The sequence below is a fragment of the Nothoprocta perdicaria genome, unplaced genomic scaffold (genome assembly GCF_003342845.1).
Source record: "Nothoprocta perdicaria isolate Ctin4 unplaced genomic scaffold, notPer1 scaffold_118, whole genome shotgun sequence".
Taxonomy (NCBI): Eukaryota; Metazoa; Chordata; class Aves; order Tinamiformes; family Tinamidae; genus Nothoprocta; species Nothoprocta perdicaria.
The window spans coordinates 1,956,467-1,982,497 of NW_020454294.1; the positions used below are offsets into that span (position 1 = coordinate 1,956,467).

Below are 26,031 nucleotides of genomic sequence, written 5' to 3' on the forward strand. Positions count from 1 at the left end.
TGTTTAGAGGAAGTGAAAAGAAAAAAAAAAAAAAATTGGACTAAATCTGAAGCTTTAGGCAAGCTTAGCTGTTTATTTTAACAAAAAACTACAGCCGGGATTTAGGGATTCTGAGCACATATTTCTCCATTCTGGTTCAATACCAGGAAAATTACTTGGTTCCTTAGTGTGTTTTACAGTTTCCATTCTTACACTCCTATATTTGAAGAATTTGCTGCCCAGCTTTCGTTTAGGCAGCACGAATTTTGGCGCACATAATGTTTCCCAATTAGAAAACAGCATCACACATTGTTCTGACTTCTGGGCCTGCACCTTCCCAACCAATTTTCTTTAACATTGTCTATATCCCGCTAAATATCATGCTTTGCTCTTGCTTAGCTCATTTTTCTAAAACCTATTCTGCTTTGTTTTCCTGCCCTCTCAATACCACTTAGCCACTTAATTCCTCATCCATCACATCCATCTACATCACTCTCCTCTGCACAATGCAACTCACTCTCATTATCTTATCTGGTCCGTCCTTGTCATATCACACAAATCCCCCTGAGCAGATTGCAGCTGCCTGGCTCTGTACCTCCACACACATATATCTGCACCTCTAATTCGACATCAAATCACACTAAACGCCCTATTCTGAACTTTAGTGTCCTAGAACTTTCCACTATATCATCCTTCCGAGGATTCAACCTCTACTCAACAATAAAATAACTTTGAGTCACAGTGAGCTTTGCTGCAGGTAGAAATTTCACAGAGCTCCAGCCTTGGCCTAATGCTGCCCACGACGGAAAAGCCCCTGGGTCCAGGCTTTACCACCACACCAGGAACTCAAAAGGCTCTGGACTTGCCCTCTGAGAACTTTATCATTAACCTTGTATTTTCTAGTACTTTCTCCTGAAATACCACAAACATCAACTTTAATGCTAAAGATATATGCTCTTACCCAACCCCCATGGCCAAGAAGAGCAGCTAAAAATAGCCAAAAACGAAAAGCTAGAAATAATCCTCTCTCTCCTCCTTGCTTTAAGGTGAAAACGCTTTCTAATGAGAAATATTGTCCTTCAAAATCATCAGAATACTCCCAAAGATCTTCCAAATTAAGCTTATCAGTTTACTTATGCTCTAAATAGTGTTTGAGCGAACTGCTGCTAGCAGGCCAAAAAGTTACATCCCATAAAAGAAGCATCAGTTCAAAAATGTTAAGCTTCAAAGGAAAACTAAGAACATTAATAACTAAAACCACCTAAAACACACAGAGCAGCTTCAAAGACTTAAATGCCATAACTGAAGACATATCACCAGAAAACACTTCCCTAGAAGACAGAGAAAGGGAAAAATATAGATTTAAGAAGGAAAGTCCAACTGTTTAGATACCTGTTTGCGAAAACACTTAGTTCTTTTCAGATATTAGGGAAAGCTGGAGTGAAAGGGGCTTTGAAATCAAGGGTTTTAAGCAGCTACATGTTCCAGGGCCTTTACACATAATTTTATGAGAGAAAAGTGCTACTGTTGGTTCTCTTATTACAAAGGAGCTGATATTTCATTTGTTCGAAGGTCAGTCGTAACACTGTGGATCATAATACTTTTTTATCATTACTACATTTTGGTTCAAGTTTGTCACTTTATGCATGCTTCCATTGCACTGCACTATTCCAAAGATCTTTATTTTACTGTGATAAAAAGTGCAGTGTTTGTTCCTACATATATGTTATAAAAAGAGTTTAAACTCTTTGTTTAAATCTGTACTGCTTGGATATGGAAATATTTGGGTTTACATACTAAAATATGAAAGGCTGAAGATAATAGTGCATTTCTATAAAGATCAAGTTCCTCTTACTCCAAAAGCAGTATCTTAAAAAGCCATATTATATTTACAACCTTGATAATATCACCTCCCTCCACAATCTGACTGTGCAACCTGATTCCAGACAGGCAGCCCTCATATGATCCCAAATTTAAGCTGCAAATATTATCACTTCTGTCATATTTGCTATAAATAAAATGGAACAATGTCAAAAGAYGATACTCAGCACAGAGACAGGGATTGCATCTAAAAAGAGCTCTACAAAACATGTAGCATATTTGAAATAAAAATCAAGCATATAGATTTTGTAAAGTGAAGATGTGTAACTGCAGAACGTCTTTTAAGAATAAAAAAAAAAAAAGAAAAAAGAAAAAGGAAAACCCACAATGTGCAAAGAGACAACTGTTAAAAAGTTAAAAAATGAACAGACTTTTTCATCTGTTTAAGGCCCTAAAGATAAAAGGCTCTGGAGGAAAATTAAAATGAGTTCTAATGCCATTATAGTTGCATTTTAATAATGAATTTTGTCTACACTGCCATATGCATGCATTATTTGTCATAGTTATTGCTTGTTTTCCCCATTATCTTAGGCTGCAAGCTTGATTTCTTAAACATTAATATGTTTAGCAGTTAAAAGGCTTTAATTCAGTATCCCTTTAAGATTTGTACCTCTCTTCTTCTCAAGCATTTCCTAAAATTCCAGCAATAATTCAAACATGGTTTGTAAAAAAAATGGAGACAAGTTTCCGTCCCAATCAGATGTTGGGTGAGAACTCATCATGAGAAAAACAGTTCTCGTGGTTCAAGATGTACAACGAGATTACAACGTGGTTCAAGATGTAGATGTAGGGCTTTCAGCTGCAAAGGGAGACCGAGGAGGGAAGACATCCCTTGTTCAGCTCTTGCAAGTGCCCAGGTTCTTTTGCATCGCCAGCAAAGTGATCCTAAAAATTAGGCCTGATCACTGTCCACATCTGTGCATCTCATCCCTCTACACACTTAAATCACCTGATTGGATACAGGAAAGCACCAGGACACAGCCCATCACCTYAAGGTCATCATGGCCTGCTCACGCAGGGCTTCAGTTCCCTGTCATCGCTGCGCAAGGAGCACAACCCTAAATTAACTCAGATTAAGACAATTACATTTCAGATGTACCCACAAGCACTTACCTCATCCACATTCTCAAAGGCATTGATAATGTCATAAGGTAAACAGGACAGAAGGTCAATCACAAACCACGTTTTCAGGTAGTTCATCCGTATAAGCTTAGGGTCAGATATGACCTCTCCACCAGGGCCAACAAAGGTCGTATGAAAGTTCAAAACAATGTCAACCAGAAAAATAACATCCACAACGCTGTCCAGCACAAGCCAGGCAATGTTGTTCTGTTTCGTCTTAAAGGAGACATTATATGGGACCATAATCGCTGTGTAGAAGGTTAGAATTAGGATAACCCAGTCCCAAGTGGTCTTAAAAGCACAATAATGTAGTATAATATGTGGTGGAGTCTTTGGAGCTTCTTGCTTGTACTGAGGAAGAATATCAGATCCCAGTTGGAGAACCTGTAAAAGAAAGAAGAAGAGATTTTGCTCTTTTTTATTAAAACATCCTAATTAGGCATCTAATGGATTTCTGCGGGAAACAGTACAAAGGATTGCATCCATTATAGACTGACATTCCAAGTCAACTGGCAGTTTTTGAATTATTTTACTTATTGATCTTGTGAGCTCATCGCTGCAAAGATAAGAATGAGTGCTAGTTGCCTCCACCCAAAGAATGGGACCAGCATAACACATAAGGGTAGCTTACATAAGTGGAGGTCTTTTGCAGGTGGACTGAAGGAAGACCATGCCAATAACAAGGACCAAGAGTCTCAAAGCGCAGTGCCCTACAAGCAAGAGGCTGTGGGTACTGCTGTGCCAGGCCCATGCAGTTACAAACATGAGCCTGCATTCATACTGGTAGGTGTTACAAAATGAATCCTTCATGCCCRGCCTCAGTTTTAACACTGCTGCTTAGCCAGAGCAATACCCTGTCAAAGGTAACCCAAGAAGTTATCTTTGAAGTATTGCATGAAGAACTTCTGCTCTAACCCTCAACAATATTATGCTTCCTTCTAATTTTCTTCAAAAATTTGTTGCTCTTACAAGCTTAATATGACCAGTGAGTTGCTTTTTATTTCTTGTAATTACTTTCTTTTTAAGGTGCATATTCCTATAATCTCCTGCATGAAGACTTTTGTAAAAATCTGGAAATGGAAAGACTGTAAAGAAACCAAGCCAAATTCACTGAAGACATTCTTCTTAGCTAATCTAATTACTTCTTATCTCAGTCCAGTGCAAGAAATAAAACCACAAAGGAACACAGTATGGTGTGTAATATATTCAGCTGACAACTGATTCGTATGTGTTTTGGAAATAAAAGCACATATTAGATTTTTGGATCTGGAGTGTATATGGGATAAAGTAAGTATTTCTAGAAACTCTGAAATTCATTACAGTGMTGCTGCCTCATACTGCAGCTGATGAACCACATTTGCAGGGACAGTTAAGACTGCAAACAGCAATCCCATAGGGGTAAAAATGATCAAACGCACAATATTTGCTTGATGAAAAGGAGTAAATGGGTCCAAGTGAACAGATCAACATGAACTGAAATATCACAATATAAATTCTCCATTAATTCTCTCAATTCTTATTTTTAAAGTAMAAAAGCACTACTGAGATCAGACAGTACATCTTTTACTCCACGCTGCGGAAAATGTGGTTTTCTGCTATGTCTTATCTGGCCCAATGTCTGGCTGTAACCTAAAGGCTTGTAAATCAGATTGTGCCAACCTGCTTCCACATTCCTTCAGGTCAGAGTTAGCAATGACATGTTGATGGAAACATGTTGATGGAAACATCAACATGACATGACATGTTGATGGAAAACTAACCCATCATTGCATCAGTTAGCTATTTATTTTCCACAGAATCAGCTGAGTTGAACAAACTCATCCTGTGACCTGAAAATCACTAAATTCAGGATATGGGAAAAGCAGTGAGAGAGGACAGCAGAAACATCCATTAGACCCTCTTTAACAGCAGCTTTGAGTTTGATCAGCTTCAGGTTTACTGCCAAACCACACCTTGAGTTCTCACCCAACAGCAATACAAATCGAGCCAGAGATCCCCAAAGATACCAATCTCCTACCAAGGTCCACGAAAGACCTTTAAAGGTAGAAACCACCTGGAGTTCTTCCCCATCTAATCAAGATAAGCCTCACAAACAGTTTTCCACTGCAGCACTCAGAACCATCATGCAGCCCCAAGGGTCCTCCATCGAGTAAAAGCAATGCCCAGCATAAGCACTTTTTTACAACAGTGTCCATTCAAATCCATGAAACTTGTTTCGATGCCAAAATTGTTCCCAGTASCAAACACAAAATTTTTGCCTGGTGTTTATGACTTATCTGGTGCCCATCTCAGGTTACCTCCCTTCTGTGGAATCATCCATGGACAAKGTAGCTCTGCACTTTACTCTCTAATAAATCAAGGTGGGTACTCCCTTCCTTGGCCTTCTTCAGATCTCTTCCTTTCCCTTAGCTGGGCAGGAGCTGGAAGTAGCCTTACTCTTGTTAATGCAGTAAATTTCTTTGGGCTAGTGCAGAATGCACTGTAAAAAATGCTTGATAGCTCCCTGTACCTCTGCTGGTGGAGTGCTTAGGGGCTCCCATGATACTGCAAAGGCATAATTATTATTCTTAACATATCCTGCGGAGTTTGACATGGTRTGTGGGTGGCAAGTGGCTGTGGAGACCACTGAACTATAATGATTATTTCTTTCATAGCGCATAAATTTTTMATTTCAAGCCACTAAAGAATACACAATATCTTATTAGTCATCCATATTCATTATAGACCCTCTGGATTATCCATGTATAGAACTCACAAAGATGGCAGATAACATTTAAGGTTGATAACAGTGGGCAGGATGCTCTGCCACTGATAAGAAGTCAGGATGATGTTCCTCCTCAGACACAGAGACATGGAGAACGGGCCAGGCAGGCAATGATGGACCTTTGCTCATGAGCAGCATCCATGCCTGTATTCCTGATGATGCTTTGTGTAAGCAGCTCGTAACAACTTGCAAGGGAGGAGACCCCACRCTCCTCAAGCAATCCATCCCAGGATGTCACCTGCTCCCCGATCAGAGGTTTTCCCAATGCCTAACCTATGTCTTCTTGATGTGACTTAAGTCCATGACTTCAATCTTGCTTGAGTGGAAATGKTGAACATTTTATTTCCACCTTCTTTGCATTGCCTTGGACATATTTGCATGTTGTTACCATAACTTCCCCAGTCTTCCCTTCTCTAGATTAAACTATTAAGGGGATATAACTGGATTTATAGAACACTGTAATGTCATGAGTCAGAAAAGCAGTAAGTTGAGAGTAACTCAAGAGTCATCYAAACTACTGCTGCACTAATATGTGATAATTCATGAAAGAAATCATACTACCAACTCCTAAAATCTGAAGGTTTCAATTCTGATCTRATTTTAAGCACAGTATYTCCTACAGAAGTGCATTAAACACAGAAGCACACTAAACTAAAAACCATTTAAAACTGCTACCAGTTCTTAGCATCCAACTCACGACAAGCCATCTGACACCAAGTGACTAAGGCTCTCATTCTCACTAGCCTATATATTTTGACAGTTTCATAACCGACAGACATGAAGATGAAAGCATACCTTGGTTTGATCAGTTAACCTGAAGCTATTCACTTGTTGCAACATCTGTACAATTAAGGAGATGTTTGCCATCGACCAGAGACTTCATGTCATCATTTTTAAAGATAAAAAAAAATAGTAAAGATGGGCAAAATACTGCAGAAGGACTTTTGCAATGACTTTTGCAAGAAAGCATACATGTAGTCAGTGTGTCTGTGCAACCCTGGAGACCCAAGCAAGCATATTTCCAAAGAAGAGCAAAGAACACCTGGTTTCCATCCTGTTTCACTTAGTGGGATCACCAGACCATYCTCAGGCATATCCATTGCTGTTCTGTGCATACCAGATGTGAGACACCATGAAGATGAGCAACCTGCAGCCCCCAAATTAAGCAGTGGCAACAAACTGAGCATTACAGGCACGAAAGGAGGACCATGCAAGTCAAAATGACCTACAGAGACCTTTTTTATGAGTGAAAGAACAAAATCTAGCTGAAAAATGCTGTCTTGGCACACAGTGTTTCCTCAGGATGAGCAAAGGATGCACTGAATACAGCACTTGGGACAGTATTTCCCTCCAAAAATATTATTTAGAAATGAGAGTAATTTAATTTGCCCTATCTCTTCCCGCTAGGCAGGTGTCCCACTTACTTCAGCTAACCGGGAGTGCTTGTGCACCACCTCGGCCTTGTTCATCGGCGTGAGCTGCTGCAGAACGCTGCGGCTGTTCGTCAAGGCCCGCGTCAACCGAGCAAACTTGGTCCAACCTGCAGRAGACAAGGAAATCGGGTCAGGAGTACCTGCACCTCATTCATTCCTACTACATCTTCATATTCAATGAGAGACTTGAGACTTCAATGAGAGACAATGAGACACAATCATATTCAATGAGACTATTAAGTCTCAGCCTCCAGTGGTTTCACCCTGAATTGTGGCACAACTTAGACTCAGGGCTTAAAGACCTTGCAAAAGAGGAAAAATACCATTAATTCAAGGTACCAAGGTGTAAATCTGAGCAAAATCAAAAAGTTCTGGCTTGATCTTCTGCATTTTGGAGACACTGTTAGAAGAATTATGCTTTATGGGGAATTACACTGCTGAAATCAAATTGCAAACCACTGAAGTTATTAYGAAGGCTGCCACTGGAGTGCAAGTCTGAAAACTGCTGCAAAAGGAACATCCCACCCAGCAACAGCACAACCAAGGCTGATTCAGGGCCACAGAAGGGGGCCCCAAAAGTGTGATCCTTAATTCCTTACTGTTTCTTGCATCAACTAGAATTTCAGGGGAAAAAAAATCTTAAAAATAATACAATAATAACGATGCTTCATACTGAAAAATAAAAAGATTTTACAAGCAATTAGGCACAAGTTTTTAAAAGGTACTAAGTAATACGTTTAGTCATTAAACTAATGATAAACAGGTGTCTTAACAGTAGGTCAGAACCTGCACACCAGGGAAGTCCTGGGGCATTTTTCTTCAGCATTCAGAAAGCAGCAAGCACAGTTTATTAAGGACAGCCAGGCAAACCGGGGAACACACCATTAAGTCCTTGCTATTGGAAAAATGCCCATGTGCGTGTGACAGCAGCTGCCTATGGCTGCATTATCAAAGAAGAAGCTGGGGTTTTAAGCAGCAGAGCACCTCAGGGTTAACTGGCAAAATTAAAAATTCACAGGCCTACACAAAGGAAACACCTCCCCATGAGCACTGAAGTATATTGTCTTTTATGGCTTTAATCCCTATTTCAATATGAGCTTTTTTGCACTGTGCTATTTCCCACAAATTCCACCTGCTCAACATTTCGTTTAGGCAACTTGATGTATATGTATTTTTAATAGAGTTAAATATATAGCTCTTTGTAGTAATATATAGTTAATTATATACTTTTAATATCATATATAAGTATAATTTTATCATTATATAATTATAAACATATATTAATATATCAACATTACATTAATATATTATATAATATGTATTATACATTAATCATAATTGTATTGCATTATAATAATTATTATAATTAAATAATATAATAATTAAATAATATTATATAGTACATATATATTATATAGTTAATATATATAGTTAAGCATATAGTTAAATATACATGTGGCATACTATCAAGTCTGKTATGGCAGAAATGTAGTCCAGGTGCAGTTTTTACTCTTACCTATCTTAAATGCTGAGCAGGTAAAAAATTGAGGGTAAATGTCAGATGTTGGAAACATTGGAAACCCAGCATTTCTATATTAGCTTGATTTGTTTTTAACTGCTGAAATGCTATTTTGTCTGATAGGAGTCAGGGACTTGGAAAGTTAGGGAGRGATATAAATAAATTAAGGGGCAGAGAACAAACAATAAATAAATCTGCAAGAAAAAAGTCATTTATTAATGCAAGTTACTATGCAAATATTCCATTCATACAAGTATAAATCCATCATCCCTCATTCAGCAATCAGAAYAGATCTGAATATTGTTATACATTAGAAGTACAGCACAAATTCACATCTAACTACCTCAATATCGCCACCTCAGAAACRTATAATTAAATGAGCTGTGAAAAGACAAAGAAAGAAGAACAGTAAAATATTTCATTCCATTTTCAAAACCAAACTTAAATGTGATTTTCTTGTATGCTCACGGGTCTATCCAATGAGATATACACACTTTCTGTATGAAACAATGTCAGAAAAAAATAGAGCGACCCAAGCAGGAACTATTTGCTTCTTTTAAAACCTTGGGTTTGCTTTCTCCTAATCACTGGTGAGAAATCTCTTAATACCAACTTCGTAAGAAAAACACATAATCTGCATTCACCGCTAATAAATGAAACTTGGGGAAGTTAGAGGAGATACCAGGAGGTGTTGAAGGAGGATGCATGAGACAAGTTCCTAACCACAGTGACCCCGTTTCTGTAAGAACAGAACGTGGAAAAAAACCTATGAATTCTTCAAATACTTCTTTTCCATCTTGGTAACATCACCACTCTGCTCATCTGCTCTGACCCCTCCTTCTCACAGTATAAATCATTACATCGTGTCTCTTCTGCAGCAAGACCAATACCTTCGGCTCAGCTAGAAACCAACCTCATGCCTTTCACCAAAAAAACAGCCTCATTAGAGGCTTAACATTTTTACATTTATTCCTGCCGTGYGAAGCAAATGATTCTGGATGTCGGAAGCCCAGACAAGGCTAGCATGACCTTCTTCTAATCCTGCACAAAGTCCAGCGTTGCTCTGCCCACGCAGATCTATCTATCTGCAGGAGTGTGAAAACCCAACTCTTTTGCACCAAACTCTTTTGTTTCCTATTTGCAGCCCAGCAGAATTACAGACATAGCAACAGCAAGGTGCTGAGCTGTGAGTGGGAAGGTGAAAATGAACACAGGCTGCCTCGTATCTTAAATAATCTGCACAGGGTACAGTTCTGTGTTTCTTGACCTTGTTGTAGACTAGCTAAGTTCAGAATTATATTTAAAATCCATTTGTATGCCTAAATAGACCAGGCACGATTTATAGAGCTGCTTACTGCTGGCAATGGTTCTTCAGACGATACCTTTCTTTCTCTCCCTCTATACACATAGGCTTAAAAAATGATATTTTTATCCCATATATCAGTGACCTCCTGTCCCCATAGGTATTTTCAGTCTGGAAGGAGTATAGGAGATGTGCAAATAACACGTGTAAGAGGGAGAAAATTATTTGTGAGGAAAAAGCAACACTTCTGATGCTCTCGTCAGCTCAGCTGGATTGTGTCCTTCTTCCAGGACAGCACTTGAAAAATAATACCCTGAGCAGCACTCAAAGTAGCAGTTGGATTCATAGGGACAAAAGCAACACGTTACTAGATCACATCAGCAGCATCTTCTCTTTGGGGAAAAAAAAAAAAAAAAAAAAAAAAACTTGGTATTTCAACATAAAGTATGTGTATGTTGCTATTTCAACAAAAAGTGAACTAGTCTGAATTTCGGGAACGATACACACAACGTTTCTCTTTTCTAGTTCCTTTCTGATTCATAGAGAAAAATAAAAGAATTTGCACCCCATCCTTTCAAGTAACTCACATGATGTGTGTTCATTCTGATAACCTGTACTAAGGATCTGTACTGCATAGGAACCTAGCAATGTATTTCCTTGGTCCTGTCCACTACTCAAACTAATTTCTTTATATACTCAAGAACATGAGAATACAGATTTAACAACTCCTCACAGTTGCTAAAACGTGACATGAACAACAAGACCAACATGCCCAAGAAAGATAAGTGTATTCTGAAATAAACTTATCTCTGCCTTGGACCAGCTGTAGTGTTTTTCTTCCAAGCTGCAGCTTTGCTTTCAGCTCCATAGATTTATCAAGTAGCTTGTCCTTAGCCAGGTGCTTGAGGGAGCCCAGGACACAATGGGTTGAAGCCAACAGTCAAGGGAAATCAGCAGGGAGCCTGAAGACCTTGAGACCTTTTGTGGCTGGATCAAGTATGCTCCTTGAACCATCCTCTAGATGCCTACACCACTATAGAAATGATGTGGTCCTTGAGGAGGAGACTATCTCCAGCTTTCTTCTTCATAATCCCTGCCCTTCTGGCCACCAATTTCTTCCCATTAACACACTCCACAGATCAGTTCAGTGTACAAACACTGTCCCCCATCTCTGAGAAATGCAGGGTTTTTTTCTATGCTACTTAGCAAGCCAGGAAAACTTCACCCAGGTTGAAGATGCTGTTGCAATATATTGCATAGCATAAAAGGATCAGCATAAAAGGTGTCCAGAGAGAGCACAGCAAAGGAGGCTTCCCCAAGCACTCCCCTGCAGAGATGGCAGCTTAAGGTTCATGAACCATATCCTATTAGTTTGAAGTTTAAAATCATATATCAGAGTTTAGGAAGAGCTGAGAAATCTCAAGGCAAGATGTTAATGTTGTTTACAGCGCACTTGCTCTGAAAAATCTGGACTTGACTAAGTGTCCCTAATAAAACATCAGGATGGGTCTACTGGGTAGCAATTAACCTCCTTACCAAGGTTTGTCGATCTTAAAAGGAACAGAAATAATGAAGGCTTTTAAATTAGTGTATCAGAGAACTATCCCATATCTTAGAGAGCAGTGGAAATGCTTAAGCTAAGAATGATAGCATTTGTCAAAACAGCTGCAAAGGGCAATTACAGCAATTCCAACAGCGATTCCTGCGCACGGGAGTGTAACRCACCTGCAAACCCTGAAAAGGTCATTCTTCACCTCTGGCAGTGGAGCAGTTAACCTACCACAGTGCTCAGCTAATATACACGCTACCACTTAAGCACAAAGAGGTCGCAATGCTTAGAGATTGGCAGTGCAGAACTGGATTCGATAACAGGCAGTAGACTCTTGCATCAATAGTGAGCATCTTCAAACCTGCACTATTTATGGAAGCTCAGCCAGTCAGATCGTTATGATGCTGGCAGTTTGCTCTTTGGTAGCGGTAAATTATGACCAAAACAGCTGATTGTCTCTGCAGAAAGCTTCCTTGTCGTGCTGCTGCTTTGTCAGAGAGACAAAGCAACAAATGGGCCTCCTGAATAAATACAATAAGGATCAAACAAAGCTCAATTACCTCTGCAATCCAGCGAACCGATTTATCGAGCCAAAAAAAAAAAAAGGAAAAAAGAAATCACACAGTCTATGTACATGTGATCCACCAGTTTAGGAAAAATTTCCTAATTACCACCATGTAATTTGGGGCATATCACTCTACCTCTCCGAGCTCCAGTTCTTACTCCATAAAATAAAGGTAATGACCTATTTTGCAAGTCATTTCGAAATCTACTGATGAAAATTCTCCAGATTCAGAAGCACTTGTCTACATTGGTATAACAACGTATTTTTAACGTAGATTCTGATAAAGCTGTGACTCTACAGTAGACATCTTAAATCTCATGTTTCTGCACAAGAATAATTTGCTATGCACATATACATAAGGCAATCAAGAAGCTTATTTTCCCACACATATATAAAAAATAATAGAAAATTTTGGGAAAATAATTTTATGCAGAATAAATAGCATAAATGTAAATCACCTGCCTTTTAAAAGGAGTCTATCAAATCATAAAATGCTRCCATTCATCGGGCAAGTGATAGGACCAAAAGGCAGGAAGCAGGYAGAAATGAAAAAGCAACATACTACACAGCAGTGAGACTGGGAGGAAAAAGGAATAAGCATTGAATGGGAAATTAGGGTTTATGAGAATGGGCATGGAAAGCTAAAGACATAAGGGAAAAGGCCTTTCCCGGTTGGATTTATTACAATAACAATGGAGTTTTTAAAAAGCTTCCAGAGGACGTCCAGAAGGCTTTCTGTGCCCATGTGCAGAAAGGGCAAACAGGATGACCCAAGCAATTACAGGTTGTTTAGCTCGGTCTCCGTGCCAGGCAAAACGAGAGCAAAGCTGATGCGAGTTTCAATACGCTTAATAAAGCAGAAAAGGAAAGGGATCTAATGAATGGCTGTCAATACAGAATGATATAGAGCGTCCCACAATGTTAATTTCATTATTTGATAAGAGCATAAATTTGGTTTAGGAAGACGGCCAAACGTCTTGACAGGACCAGCTGCACGCCAAACTCAACAGATGGCCAGAGGCACAGCCAGCACTTTGTGGACACTGGAGAGGCACGAGCCAGAGGACCTCCATGTCCCCACACTCCATCCCATTGCCACGACTGGCCCCAACATCTTTGGCAACCAGCTTGCCCATGGTCTCAGCAGCTATCGCTAGCTTGYTGCGAGCCCAGCAAAGGAGCTTCAGATAAATACAGAATGGTTGAGGTTGGAAGGGACGTCTGGAGATTATCTAGCCCAGCCTCCCTTCTCAAGCAGGGTCACCAGCCTCCTCCCTCCCAACACCACCCACGCTTTGGCACCTATTGTTGCTTTGTCATCATGCTGCATTTGAATCGGCCAAGAGCCACAGGTTGGCCAAACCCTCCTGTGCAGCAATTGCCACTGAATTGACATTGCATGGCACTCTTGACAAAATATTGAGACTATATYGTTGAATAAATTACTGTTTAAATGGGGGAAGAACCTGATACCTGACAGATATCAAACAAAGCACTGAAAATAGTGGAAAACAGCAAAAAAAAAAATTACTGAGGGCCTTTTTGAGCCTAGGGGTAGGTCCCCTTCTATCCAGAGTTTTTCTTTATGGTTTGAAAGTCACTGATAAAATGCCCAGATGACAGGAAGATTAGAGGAACGTTGAACAGCAGTGAGGGCAGTCAGGCAGGATGATGTGCTTCAGAACTGGACATGTGCCAATAATATGTGTTTCAAATGCAAAGCAGGTGTCTGTGAGAAAAGCCATGCAAATTATATCTACAGAAGGGTATCTAAAATATATCTAAAGGGGGAAAGGAAGGACCTTAGGAAAGGCTAATTCTGAAAAGGAGCCAGAGGTTTTAGCAGATGAGCAATTCAGCATGCAGTTTGCTTTGGCAAACCTGCTCCTTGGATGAACAATAGTCAGAATTCAGCATGGAGAGGCTGAGCAAAGGGCAATACKGAGGAATTGCACAGACCTGGCGGCAGTACTGCCTGCAGAGACTTCTTTTCGGTCTGGGAGGCTGAAATCTTGGCCAGCACAGCTTCATCCCTATTGCTACCAAGTAGCTGGGTTAAGGGGGAGCTGGAATGCCCATATCTGTCATAATCAAAACTCTGACTTCAGACTAGACAGAGCTTTAAGGAGCTCAGTTCGTTCAAGCTGATCTAAAGAAGGTTGGGTAGTGATTTGATTATTTCTGTAACAGGAATTCTGAGTAAAGTGGAAAAAAAATGCCTAAGATGTCAGAGCAAGAAGCTGAAGCTAGGTTGATTTAAATATGGCACTTAAAAAATTAAAAAAAAAAGAAAAAGAAAAAAAAAAGCCATAAAAAGCCATAAGTGTAATGAACCATTGGGAAAAAAATACAAAGGGATGTGGAGGATCCTCAGTCTCTTCAGGCATCTAAATCAATACTGGATGCTTGCCTGGAAGGAATGCTTTAGTTAAAACAAGTTCACAGGTTCAGCACAGGGGTAACTTAGTGAAATGAAATRGCTCGTGATATATAGAAGATTACATTCAAACTCTATTATATTTATAGTTATTGTTTTAAATATTGCTCATGAGCATTCAGCTTTCTGCATAGAAAGTGTACCCATTTGCAAAGAATTACTGCTTTAAAAATCAATATTCAGTTTAATCCACTCTATTCTCTCTCATTAATTCACTTTATTTCAACAGGATTTCTTTTTCATTACATATTAAACTTCTAGAAATTTAGAGACTGTTAATGTGTTTTCTGAGTGATTGATGGAGAGCACACTTTCAAGCTTCAGAAATATACTTGATTGCTGTGAAAGAAGCTCAGCAGTCCCAGCAATTGAAATTCTCCACTCTTCAGCAGAAATCTGTCGCAGACACAGTCATCAGAGGGAGTGAGGAAACAACTACTTCTCCATGATTTTTCAGCCTTTCTGGTGCCTGCTGAGATTGCCACCAACTTGCCATAGCACATGGTAACCGGGATGTCTGCTCTGCAGATAGCTGAAGATGAGCAAGGTCAYCTCTGAAGATCTTGGGTACTAGCAAGCTGGGTTTATCCCAGAGAGTTGGCTTCAAACACCTTGTCTTAGCATTGCTCTTTGAGATATCTACTGCTCCCATTGAAAGTCCATGCCATATCCTAACAAGCAACGACTTCTCTTGATATCCCTCACAGACCTCTCCTAATGCTCAATATTCCTGGACCTTGGACCTAGGGGAGATGGAGCAGATCTGGTTTGGCCCTGCAGCCATGAGCTTAGGCTGGYCTCCTTCCTTCGGAAGGTATCTCTGAGGAGCAGAGTAATGACAACCAGCACCAGAAAAGAGCTGCAACTGGGTGGCTGTAGGGCTGATATCCTTATCCCCGGGTATCTCTGTACAATCACAGCAAAGTGCAATAAAAACACAGGCAGGATATCCAAATTGCACCCGGTTAAATTACTGTTATGGATGACTGTCAAGGCAAAGTATGCAACAGGGTACAGCGTGCTTCAGCTCAAGCTAGAAGCCTAATTGTCATGACTTTAATCCCTCCACCCACTTCTTCTATTATCACCAGGATTGATATTCCCCCAAGGAAAAAAAAAACCCTCTGTGCAACTAGCTATATATGCTTAATAACTTGCACTTATTAAAGATAAAAAAAGGATCAGAATTATAGGCTTAGCAAGGATTAGCAAGCATAAGTGCATATTTTTGCAACTGCTACACTTTTTATAGCCCTGTCACACTCCGAGATAGAGTTGTATCATTATATAGTTATATAACCATAGAGTTATATCACTTGCAGCACTACAGCGTTRTCCCAGACAGCCTTGATTATCAAAGTCTGGCTATGTCAAATGAAAAAAAAAAAAACCACTTCAGGATACCACTGTGCAGTCTCCTGACCCCGTTTGTTAACTGAGATGGTCTTGAGATGTAGGGGCCTTATTAGCAAGTCTTTGCATCCCAGTGCAACAACCCATGGGTATTCGGTACTCACCAGAACTTCCCAGTCACTTAAAGCAGGAGGCAAACCTGATGTTCCCCTCCGAAGGAACTCAGGACAACCAATCCTCAGCAGAGGAAGCTTTCAAGTTTGCCTTGGAGGCAAACTTCTTCACCGATGATAACAAAGAAAACAAAGCCATTGCATAACTAGGTGAACTCCAATATCAGCCTAAAAAAATGCTGATAGTCTTTCTTCCATCCAATTAAACCTTCAGTTTAATATAATCTACAGCACTCTGGGCTTTAAATGCTGTTAAAATTAAAGTGTTAAAATAAAAATGGCTTCCTACTTTTTACTGTAACAAATAAACTTAAATCATTAGCACTGTGTCTTTGGCCTGACAATGTCTTCAGGTGGTTTTGAAAGGCCATTGGGTAAAGACAGAACAAAAGCACAGCCAGCTGATAAAGCATCCAGCTGTGACCCTGCAATGGTACTGAGCACAAAAGAAAAAAAAATCTTTGGTTTTTATTTTTTGGAAAAAAACACAAAATATGATCTTTCTTATACTTGCAATGGCCTTCCACCTCTGCTGCATAMGGCATTCAGCCAGGACACCTGCAGATCTGGCCCTCAAACACCACAGATACGACTTGTTGCTTAGTACTCGACACAGATCAGAGCAAAGTTAGCATTAGCAAACAGGAGCAGGACAAAAAAAGGAGGAAAGTGCAGACAAAACAGGGCACAGCTCTGCGGGAGGAATGAGGCATCATCGCAGTGGCCACTGATGACAACACCACCAGCTCCTGCAGCACCTCCTGCTCCATCACTAACTCCTTCACACTGCCACAGCCAACAGTTAATTTACCCCTTGACAGGGGTGCAGCATTTGGATCCTATGAACCACAAATCAAGCAAAGGGGCAGTTCTCTCTTCACCCCACATGCACACAGATCCAAGGAGCATCTTCACCCAGGTGGGAACACACGAAACACACAGCTGACCACCCCTTCCATCCTCACAGTCCTTGATGCTTCTACTCCAGGCGCCAGTTTTGCACTGTTTAGGGACATTTTAAGTAATTCTCTGTTCACAAGCCCCCAATTCCCAGGTTTCCTGTACAYGGCACAATGGAAAGAGCCACCAGTGTGAAGCCAGGAGCCAAGCTGGTCAGATTTTCGGTGCGTAGCTGCCTATTCCCTCTCTTCGACTGAACACACCAAGACACCAGTAAGGCTTCCAATCTCCAAAACTGAATTACATCAGCAGAGTGATGCAGCCCTTAACTATTCTTCAAATTTAAGAGGGTCCTTTCCTCCAGTCCTGTTCTCAGTCCACTGTCTTTCTGCAGCTTTCCAGACTGCAGCACACACAGTCTCCTCTGCTACCTGGGAAAAATCTTTGGATTTCTTTTGCTCCCTCCTGCAGGCAGAGCCCCCCCTCTCCTCCTCCTCCCCCTCCTCCACTGTGACAGCAGTGGCACAGAGTAAATGATGAGCACGCAAATAACAAACCAGATCCAGTGGCTGCCACGGTGCCCACAGCCTCTCTAATTCCCCTTGCTCACCCCAGCCTAGTGTAAGCGATGACAAGCATTATTTTTTTTCCCCACCAAGCCTGTAAACAAGCACGTTTGGAGCCTGCGCTGGGCAAAAATCCCACCTCTATCTTGCAGATGTGCTTTGTAGTGATACGKTTTTTTGCTGCTTGCATCCTGCAGCATCACTGCCCTCGTCCTGCTCCCGCCACCCCGCAAGCACATCAGGTGAACTGAGGAGTTCATCCTACCGTGCTGAAACCAATGGTTTGAAGAAGAAAACCCAAAGAAAAGAAGAAAAACCAAAGAAAGAAGAAGACCAAAGAAAGAAGAACCAAAACAAAAGACAAAAAAAAAAAAAAAAAGCAAAAGCAAAAAAAAGCAAAAGTTCTAAAGCAATTCTACTACTAACTGCAGAAGATGCACACCATTATGAACAGTCAGATAACAAAAAAATGCTGGGGTTACATCCAGATCCCATATGGCCCTAGACTAGGATGCATGCAAGCAGGTCTGCCTAACTTCACCATATATTTGCAGTAGCCAGGACATGCAGATGCTCTACAGCATTGATCTGTTCTTTATTATGATCTTAAATACCATATCCTTGTACCTCGTAGGATCTTGATATAGTGAAGCTTCCCAACAAAGCAATATACCTTTGAACAGTACAAAGTATAGTGCTATGGAGGGATTATTGCATAATGGCATCAATATTTTATTTCTGTTGAATTTTTCATCTCAAATTTACTGCTCCCATAAGTAATATACAGTAACTCATCTGCACGAAGGTTACTTATGTATTATGTATTGCATGATCCTGGCAGAATTTCTGAAGCAAACTCCTTCCCCTTTTTTCTTCCCCCTTGCTTCCTCCTTTCCTTTCTTTTTTCTTTTTTTTTAAACAAACCTTTAAATGACAAAGTCCAGCACTCAAGAGCAGTATTTCACCGAACTGCTTTTTCAAACATAGCCATGCTATATTGTAATGTATATCTTTACCAGTCTCCTAATTCAACAAGAAAGTGGCCTGACAGCTTCCAAGCACATTGTAATGTTATCTGCAAGGACTATGAATTATGCATAGCTCATAGCACTATGTCTGATAAAGCAACACCATGATCCCAGGGCAGTGGATCCTACAGATCCACTTGTTCCAATTGCAGAGGATACTGCTACGTGCAGCTTTCACATCCTTGCAGGAATACAGTGCGAAGATTCTGATGGGATTTTATTGATAAAGGAGATAAGAGGTAAGCTCTAATTTATGCAAAAGAAGAGAGAGAGAGAGAGAAAAAAAAAAGTGATCTGTAATTATGGAGCCTGTTGGATCAATACCCTAACTCAAGCACCCTAATGAAATCGTCTTAGCCTCCAAACATCTGCCTTAATAATGCTTTAAAGAAAGAAAAAAAAAAAAAAAGAAAAAAGAAAGGCAAAGACCACGGTCCCATTTTCCTCAGAAAGTGGGGCACTGAGAGAGGCAGTTTCAAGGGCTGATCCAACTTGAAATATGCCTCAGTCTGCCAAGAGAGCATCRGAATGGACATCCTGGAAGAGGATCCTTCAAAGATTGGCCTCTCCTTACTGAATGCCCACTACAAATGTTGCATACACTGGGGTAAGGAGTCCATCCCATGCCGTCAGACCTGCAAAATGAAATTCCTTTCAGAAATGACATTTATCCTTAAAGATCATATCATTTCCCAGGCAGAAGGACACAAAACAAAGGAACATTCACAAAATGAAACTAAATTGTGGAGATGGTAACACAGATAGGATAAGAGAGAAGGTATCTCTGTATTAGGATGTTAAAACTTTACAAATAATATTCCTTAAGTTAAAAAAAAAAAAAAAAAAGGCTTATATTTGGTGTTAGCTCAAAGACAATTTCTTTATTTTATTTTTAAGTCTGACTTTATAAATTTGCTTTTCAGTTATCCAAACACGCATAATAAGTGTTATTTACACTATAAGGAAGTAGTCGAACCCCTGTTTGCATTCAAATGGCAACAAGCTTTACTCTGGAGAAGATGGCTTAGGTGCACATGCTTCTCTGTGAGGAGTCATGCCGTTACCGAGAGTGGAAAGAAAAATACAGCAAAGAATCATCAGAAGACAAGTTCCAAGAGAATATGGGAAACAGATGCTGTAGCTTATCAGCATTAGTCTTTACGTCAGCATTACATTACCCAAAGTAATATGCAGGTAAAGTTGACACAAGACACATGTCTTAGGGTCAAACTTGGGGACAGAAGGAAGACTTTCCAGTCACAGTGCTTCATCTTTCAGTTTTAAGCAATAACTTAGTGGTATCAAAATTCTGACAGGTCACAAAGTATTCCCAGATATCAAGACATAGATTACAGGCAGGACATGTCCCTGGCACAAGTCGGAGCTTGGGCACGTATTTTATTGTTTATGGAAAAACTGTAACATATTTCATATTTACCTTTTGTAGAATCATCTTCGATTGGTTGCTTGAACAAAGTGATATCTTTAAAAGTGCACAGGAACAAAACAACTTTTTCATGCTCGTTTCTAATGGGTGCAATTTGCATGTAGAACCAAACTGGGGTTCCTGGAGCAGAGAAAAAAAAGCAAGATTGGACTGTGGTGGAGCACAAATCTTTCAAACCAGTACACAGAATACYTCATATTTTAAAAATTTCAAAGTACACATGTAGGAATAGCTAGAAGTGGTCCTAAAAAACTCTAATTTCCCTCTGCTAAGGGAAAATATCACATTCCCATTTCTACAGATTGATTAAAATGAGGAAGTGCTACCAATCTCATTAAGTGACAGAATGGAGACAGAAAGCTAAATAAATCTGCATCCCGAAATAAAATATATTATCTCCCTCTCGTTCTTTTTTTTTCCCCACTATATCTCACAAACTTAAGAGCCTACAGAATAGATAGGTTAAAAAACAATAGCCGGAGTGGGTCTATCTTTGAATCCTTCTTCTCATTACAGAGATATGAAAAACAGAAGTGCTGGAGTAAACCTGTCCTCCATCTCCATGCTGTCCAGGCCAGCGGAGTATATCCCAACGCATGTATTTGCTGCTTAGATTTGTAATTAAAAGCAAAAATCATCTTCAAATCCTCCCAGTTATCAGATAAACAAGACACAAAATGCCTGCTGCGTTGGCATGGTCACAAATGGCTTTTTGGTAAATGCTCGCTTTCCTAGGCTGAGCTTTCCTGTAGCTCCGTGCAGGCGGTGAGCCCACAGCAGTCCTCCAGGCACAAGCTGYAAGGAAGAGGACTGCTGCTGTGAGAGAGGTCTAAATCCACGTRGGTCCTCGACAAAATTCAGCAGTGCTCCATTGGACTCGTTGGGATTAAAACAATAACTCACTCGCAGCAAACTGGAGAAACGGGGAAGAGCAAGTGCTGTTTCTGCGATGGCTCCGAGGCCATTACGTGGATTACTTGACAGCACCAATTCCTGGCTGCCAACCCAAGATAAAGGAGTCTTGTGATAACTCGGAAGAAAAGTGTGGCTGCTGCCACAAAAGTGGCAGTCTGGGCAGGGGCACAAAAGCAGGTAGAGAACATCATGTGTTCTAAATACTATCCTAAATACTATCCATCCATACATATTTGACAGAGCCCTGGCACAGACTGCCCAGGGAGGCTGTGGAGTCTCCTTCCCTGGAGATCTTCCCAACCCRCCTGGATGCCGCCCTGTGCCCCGTGCTCTGGGTGTCCCTTCTGGAGAAGGGGGTTGGACTGGATGATCTCTAGAGGTCCCTTCCAACCTTGAAGATTCTGTGATATTTACATATATGTATATGTCTGCATACAGATACATATGAGTAGATAGGGAGCTTAAAACTGAGCGCTCTATATGATGAAATGCAGTAAAGCAGAAGAAATTTGCAGCAAACCTTCWGGTCTGAAATAGCTGACCTACTAAGGAGGGTAAAAAGCTACGGTGAAGTCAACGGGCAATACAGATACTGCCTGAGAATAATATTTCTTTAGACCACTTCTTAGGTGGATATCAAGGAGGAAGGGAATCCAAAATTCATCTCACTTGTGATTTGGGGACATTTGTTGTGGGGAGGGGATCTCATTCAGGATTTCTTTTTGTGCAACCTCAGATTCCCTTCGGGGGCACAATCCACAAAAGTGAGTATAATTCACAAATAAGAATTCAGAGCAGAGATATTGGAAACCAACTACTCCTCAGTAATCTGAACACTTGTCCTGAAAAAGGAGCTCTTTTTCTAGGTACAAAACCTGTGGCCACCAAAACACCAGGTTCTTTACCAAATCTTGCTCCAAGTTCATCCATATGTCAAAATTAGCAATTATTTTGGTTGGTTATATATTTTTAATATGCACTATCCTTCCCAGCATCATACATCAATATATACATACTGTTTTTCTTGTAGAGGAGAATTTCAAAACAGTTTGACTCATAGTTGTCAAAAGTCTGTCGGACTTTTTCAATGGTCTTCTTGTCTGTCAGTTCACCGTACATAAAACTGAAAAAGAAAAAGCAATTTCCCTTTTATCCAGACAAGCAGCAACTTKGTTACAAGCATTTTTAATTGCCTAAGCACTGCAGATACTATTAACTGTCATTTATCAAACTTTAACCACCGTTTGCACTTCATTTAAATATTTAGAATATTTCAGGGTTGTTATGAAACCTGCAAAAGTACGTAACCATGACTGCCTTTTTACTGGAAAGCAGATTTATTTATTCCCTATCATCTAATGTTTCATTAAGTGCTTTTTTGAGCATGTCTTTAAGGATACTTTATTAAAAAAAGAGATAACATATAAAGCCATGATTTCTACCACTACAGGTCATGAGAATATTGCTGTTAAAAATGGAGAAAGCTGAATAAAACCTATCAAACCTCCCAAATTTTTCTTCAATTCTACTGAAAAGTCTTCTGGAAGAATAATGGGGCTGACTGCAGTTAAAGGTTGTTGTCTAAATTGATGGCTAYAAATCTACTCTCGAGATGCACCCTAGACAAAATAACTGGAATTCTTCCACTGAATACCCATGACAAATGAAGACAGGGTGTAACCAAGGGACATGAAGACTGTAATTCTCTGAAAATTCGGCACAGACTAAGCATATGAGTTCTCCCACTGCAGTTACGTCTACACAGCTAATAGGTAAAACGAATTTGCTCCTTGTTTTTTTCCTATTGCATGGTGTGTACATTACATTAATGTTCTTTAATCTTCCAGTGAAAATATGGAAAATMCTAAGATGCTTCCGAAGATTCACCCCTCTCCAGACCAAGGTTATAAAAATGTAATTTTAGCCCTGCTATTTCTCATCATTCAACCACGCCACCTTTGCCTYGTGTCCCAGGTTGGGTTTTCAGCCTGTTTCAGCCCTGCTGACCCTCTCTCTCATGCCTTCACAACGAAACAGCCAGGCTTGCACAGCCTCACTTCCCCGGATTAAACCTAAGTGAAGGCTGCTCTGTGCAGATTTGCAATTACAGAATTGAGGGAAAGCAGAGCAGAAGATAAAAGCTCGCAGGCACTTAGATGAATATACTCTTAATTAATCAGGCATTTTTTCCCTCATTTCCTTTGCTCACAAACAGCTTGAGCTTCAACTGAAACCTACATCAGACAACACTGAGAATCTGAAATAGAAAAGCCATCAGCGCCTCTCTGGTTTAAATGCAGTTTCTTTTATTGATCAATAGACCTCCAAAGGTTCAATAAACATTCCTTTTACGTTCACCATTCTGAAAGAAACAATAAAACAGTGGTTAGTGCCTTGGCAAGCGTTGAAGCACTCAATGAAGGCCAGACCRTGGATGTCTTCTGCATGTTGCTGAAAACCCGTGGGCAGCTCCGAGAAAACAGTGCTTCCCAGCACAAGTAATGGGAGCAGAAGCGGGTCACATCGCTACAGACAACCAGGGACACCCCAAGAACTGTTGACAAATGACAGGTCACTGCCGGTCCCCACAGGACAACACGGCCATGGAGATGCCATGGAATGGTTTTCAGCAAGGCAACTGGATTTTCTTTTTCATTATCCCTGGGATTCAAGGCAACATTCCTCTCTGAATAGAAGGACAACATGAACCTGTTGAAGCACTTGATCCTACATGGCTTTGAATGTGGAGAGTTATCATTAATTAACATTAAAATGCAAACCCTGTGCAGCACTACGAGCCATGGACACACTCGTCAGCTCACTGCTGAACACCATCAACCAACTTTATGCTTTATATTAAGCCAGTTTACTATTGCAGTGAACCTGTAAAACTCAACTCATGCATTATTTTCACATACAAAAAAAAGGTATTTTAAAGGATTGTGAGTAAAAACCTTTTCCAGAAGGCAATTTTGAATAGCTGGCACTGAAGGAATCTCAAAGCACCTCTACTGTATAACTTACATAAGATTTCTGCTCATCACAATTTCAATCTACTTTCAGCTGTCCTATTTTGTATACATGGGGGGACTTGTACTTCTTCAGTCAATCGCTCTGCCTTTTCCTGCCTTGTGTTTCTGTTATTATTGCTTGTCTAGTATCTTTAGTGCAAACTGTACAAGACAAATATCAAAACCACCCTGCTACTGGGGGATCTCACTACCTAGATAATAGACTTATCAAAGAGAAGCAAGACTTAYTGAAATACTCTCAGAGTATTTCCGAAGAAAGGCACAATCTTAGATAATTTTTCCTGTCTCTGCTACAGACCACTCATCTTTTCAGATAGCTGCATCCCTACCTCCCTTTGAAAGCATCTCTTGCCATAGAAAAGCCACACAGAAAGCTTTTCTTTTTTTGGACGTTCTTCTGTCCTTTGCCAGGAGCCAACATCTTCTGCTGGTGTCATCAGAATCCTCCCAAGCCTATAGTGTTTGCTAGGTCAGGCTTTAATGGCTCCTTGTAAAGAATTCTCAAGGTTAGACGGGAGTAAAGCACAGGTGGCACGTGACCCTATATCCAGTTTATAGCTCTGCTTGTCTGAAAGCATCAGATGAAGAAGGATCTGTTCCAATGGACAAATATCTACCCAGACGGAACAGCAAGCACTGATCTACATATCAATAGCTTCAAAAGTCTGAGMGCTGGATAATATAATCATTAAAGATAATCATTAAAGCTCCCCAGCTCCAATAGCTGTTCTCAGTGGATTTCTTCACATGGCTTTGGCAGCACCAGGGGCCTTCTCATGCACAAAACCCAGTAACAAAGTTGACTTTTTTCGAACAGCAAGTCTGACACGTCGCACACACCAGGCAAAATCCCGGCTCTTTGAACTCAATGGGAACGTTGCCACGAGCTCCTCCGGAGCCAGGATTTCACTCGGAGACGTTTCATCCCACTTGAAACGGCAGCAGCTCAGAACAAGAGAGAGCAGAGATGTTGACTGGCGCGTGGCAAGTGTTTTGGTGCAAACATTATCTGTAAACAACCACTTGAGCATGGGGATCCAATTCCCTCCTGCACTATTGCTGGGAGACAACACACAGAGGGCCCAAGAGCTGCTTTCCTCAAAAAAAAAGGAAAAAAAAAAAAAACAGCTATTTTTGTCCCTGTGTTTGGCTCTCAAGTACCAGGAGTAAAAACAAAGCAAATCCTGGAAGAAATGCCAAGTATAAAATGCCAGGGGAGGTCTTCTAATAAGACCCTCAAATAGGTGCCTGTTTTTTCTCAAAGGTCGTCTCAAACACTAATTTAACCGATAAGCAACAAYGCCAAGGGAAACTGGTATTACTTGCAATATTACACGGGGTTTTAATGGTTTGCAATTGTTTATTCTAGCTGCATTTTCATGAATTTTGGCCAGGGGACATGAAACAAGCAGTTTTCCCAGTAAAGCTTTCAGTGCAACTGGACAGCAGGGATTTTTGCTCCCTGATTACTATGACTAACTCAGTCTCCGAGTTGGAACAAAAAGTATTTGCACTCCTAGTGCCTTCGGTTTATCCACCCTTCCTCATGGCTGGTACCAGCCAAGACTACCCAAGATTTGATACAATGACGACATACAAGCAGTTTTAAAATAGGGAATGTATCATGATAGAAATACCAGGCAGGGGCAAAATAATCCAATACTGGGAAGGATGGAGAAAAAAAAAAAAAAAAAAGAGCTTTATCCTTTACCACACTTACAAGCAGAATCAATAACAATTCAAATGAGACCCTAATAATCAGGATTGCTTATACCTGTGAATTTTCCTTTGATGGGATTTTTAACTCTAAAATGCCTTCCAAAACCTGTAATTAAGGTGGGTCACCATAATATTTTTACCCCTTGGCAATTGCCTTATAACACTAAAGCGAACATTCTATATAAAAATAATGTTATATATGACATAATTCAGGCAGGATGTCTCCAATTTGGCCTGAGTGCCTGATTCAAAAAATAAAATAAAATAAAATAAAATAAAATAAAATAAAATAAAATAAAATAAAATAAAATAAAATAAAATAAAATAAAATAAAATAAAATAAAAT

At 40.2% G+C, this 26,031-nt stretch overlaps 1 protein-coding gene across 1 annotated transcript in view; it reads right to left on the minus strand.

The window, feature by feature from the left end:
- The window catches only part of KCNH5 (potassium voltage-gated channel subfamily H member 5), a 136,835-nt gene that overhangs the window by 97,495 nt on the left and 13,309 nt on the right, over positions 1 to 26,031 (minus strand). Inside the window, 4 exon segments of the mRNA XM_026053747.1 lie at positions 2,974 to 3,366; positions 7,171 to 7,286; positions 20,011 to 20,139; positions 21,951 to 22,057. Coding sequence (XP_025909532.1) covers positions 2,974 to 3,366; positions 7,171 to 7,286; positions 20,011 to 20,139; positions 21,951 to 22,057 — 745 coding nt within the window.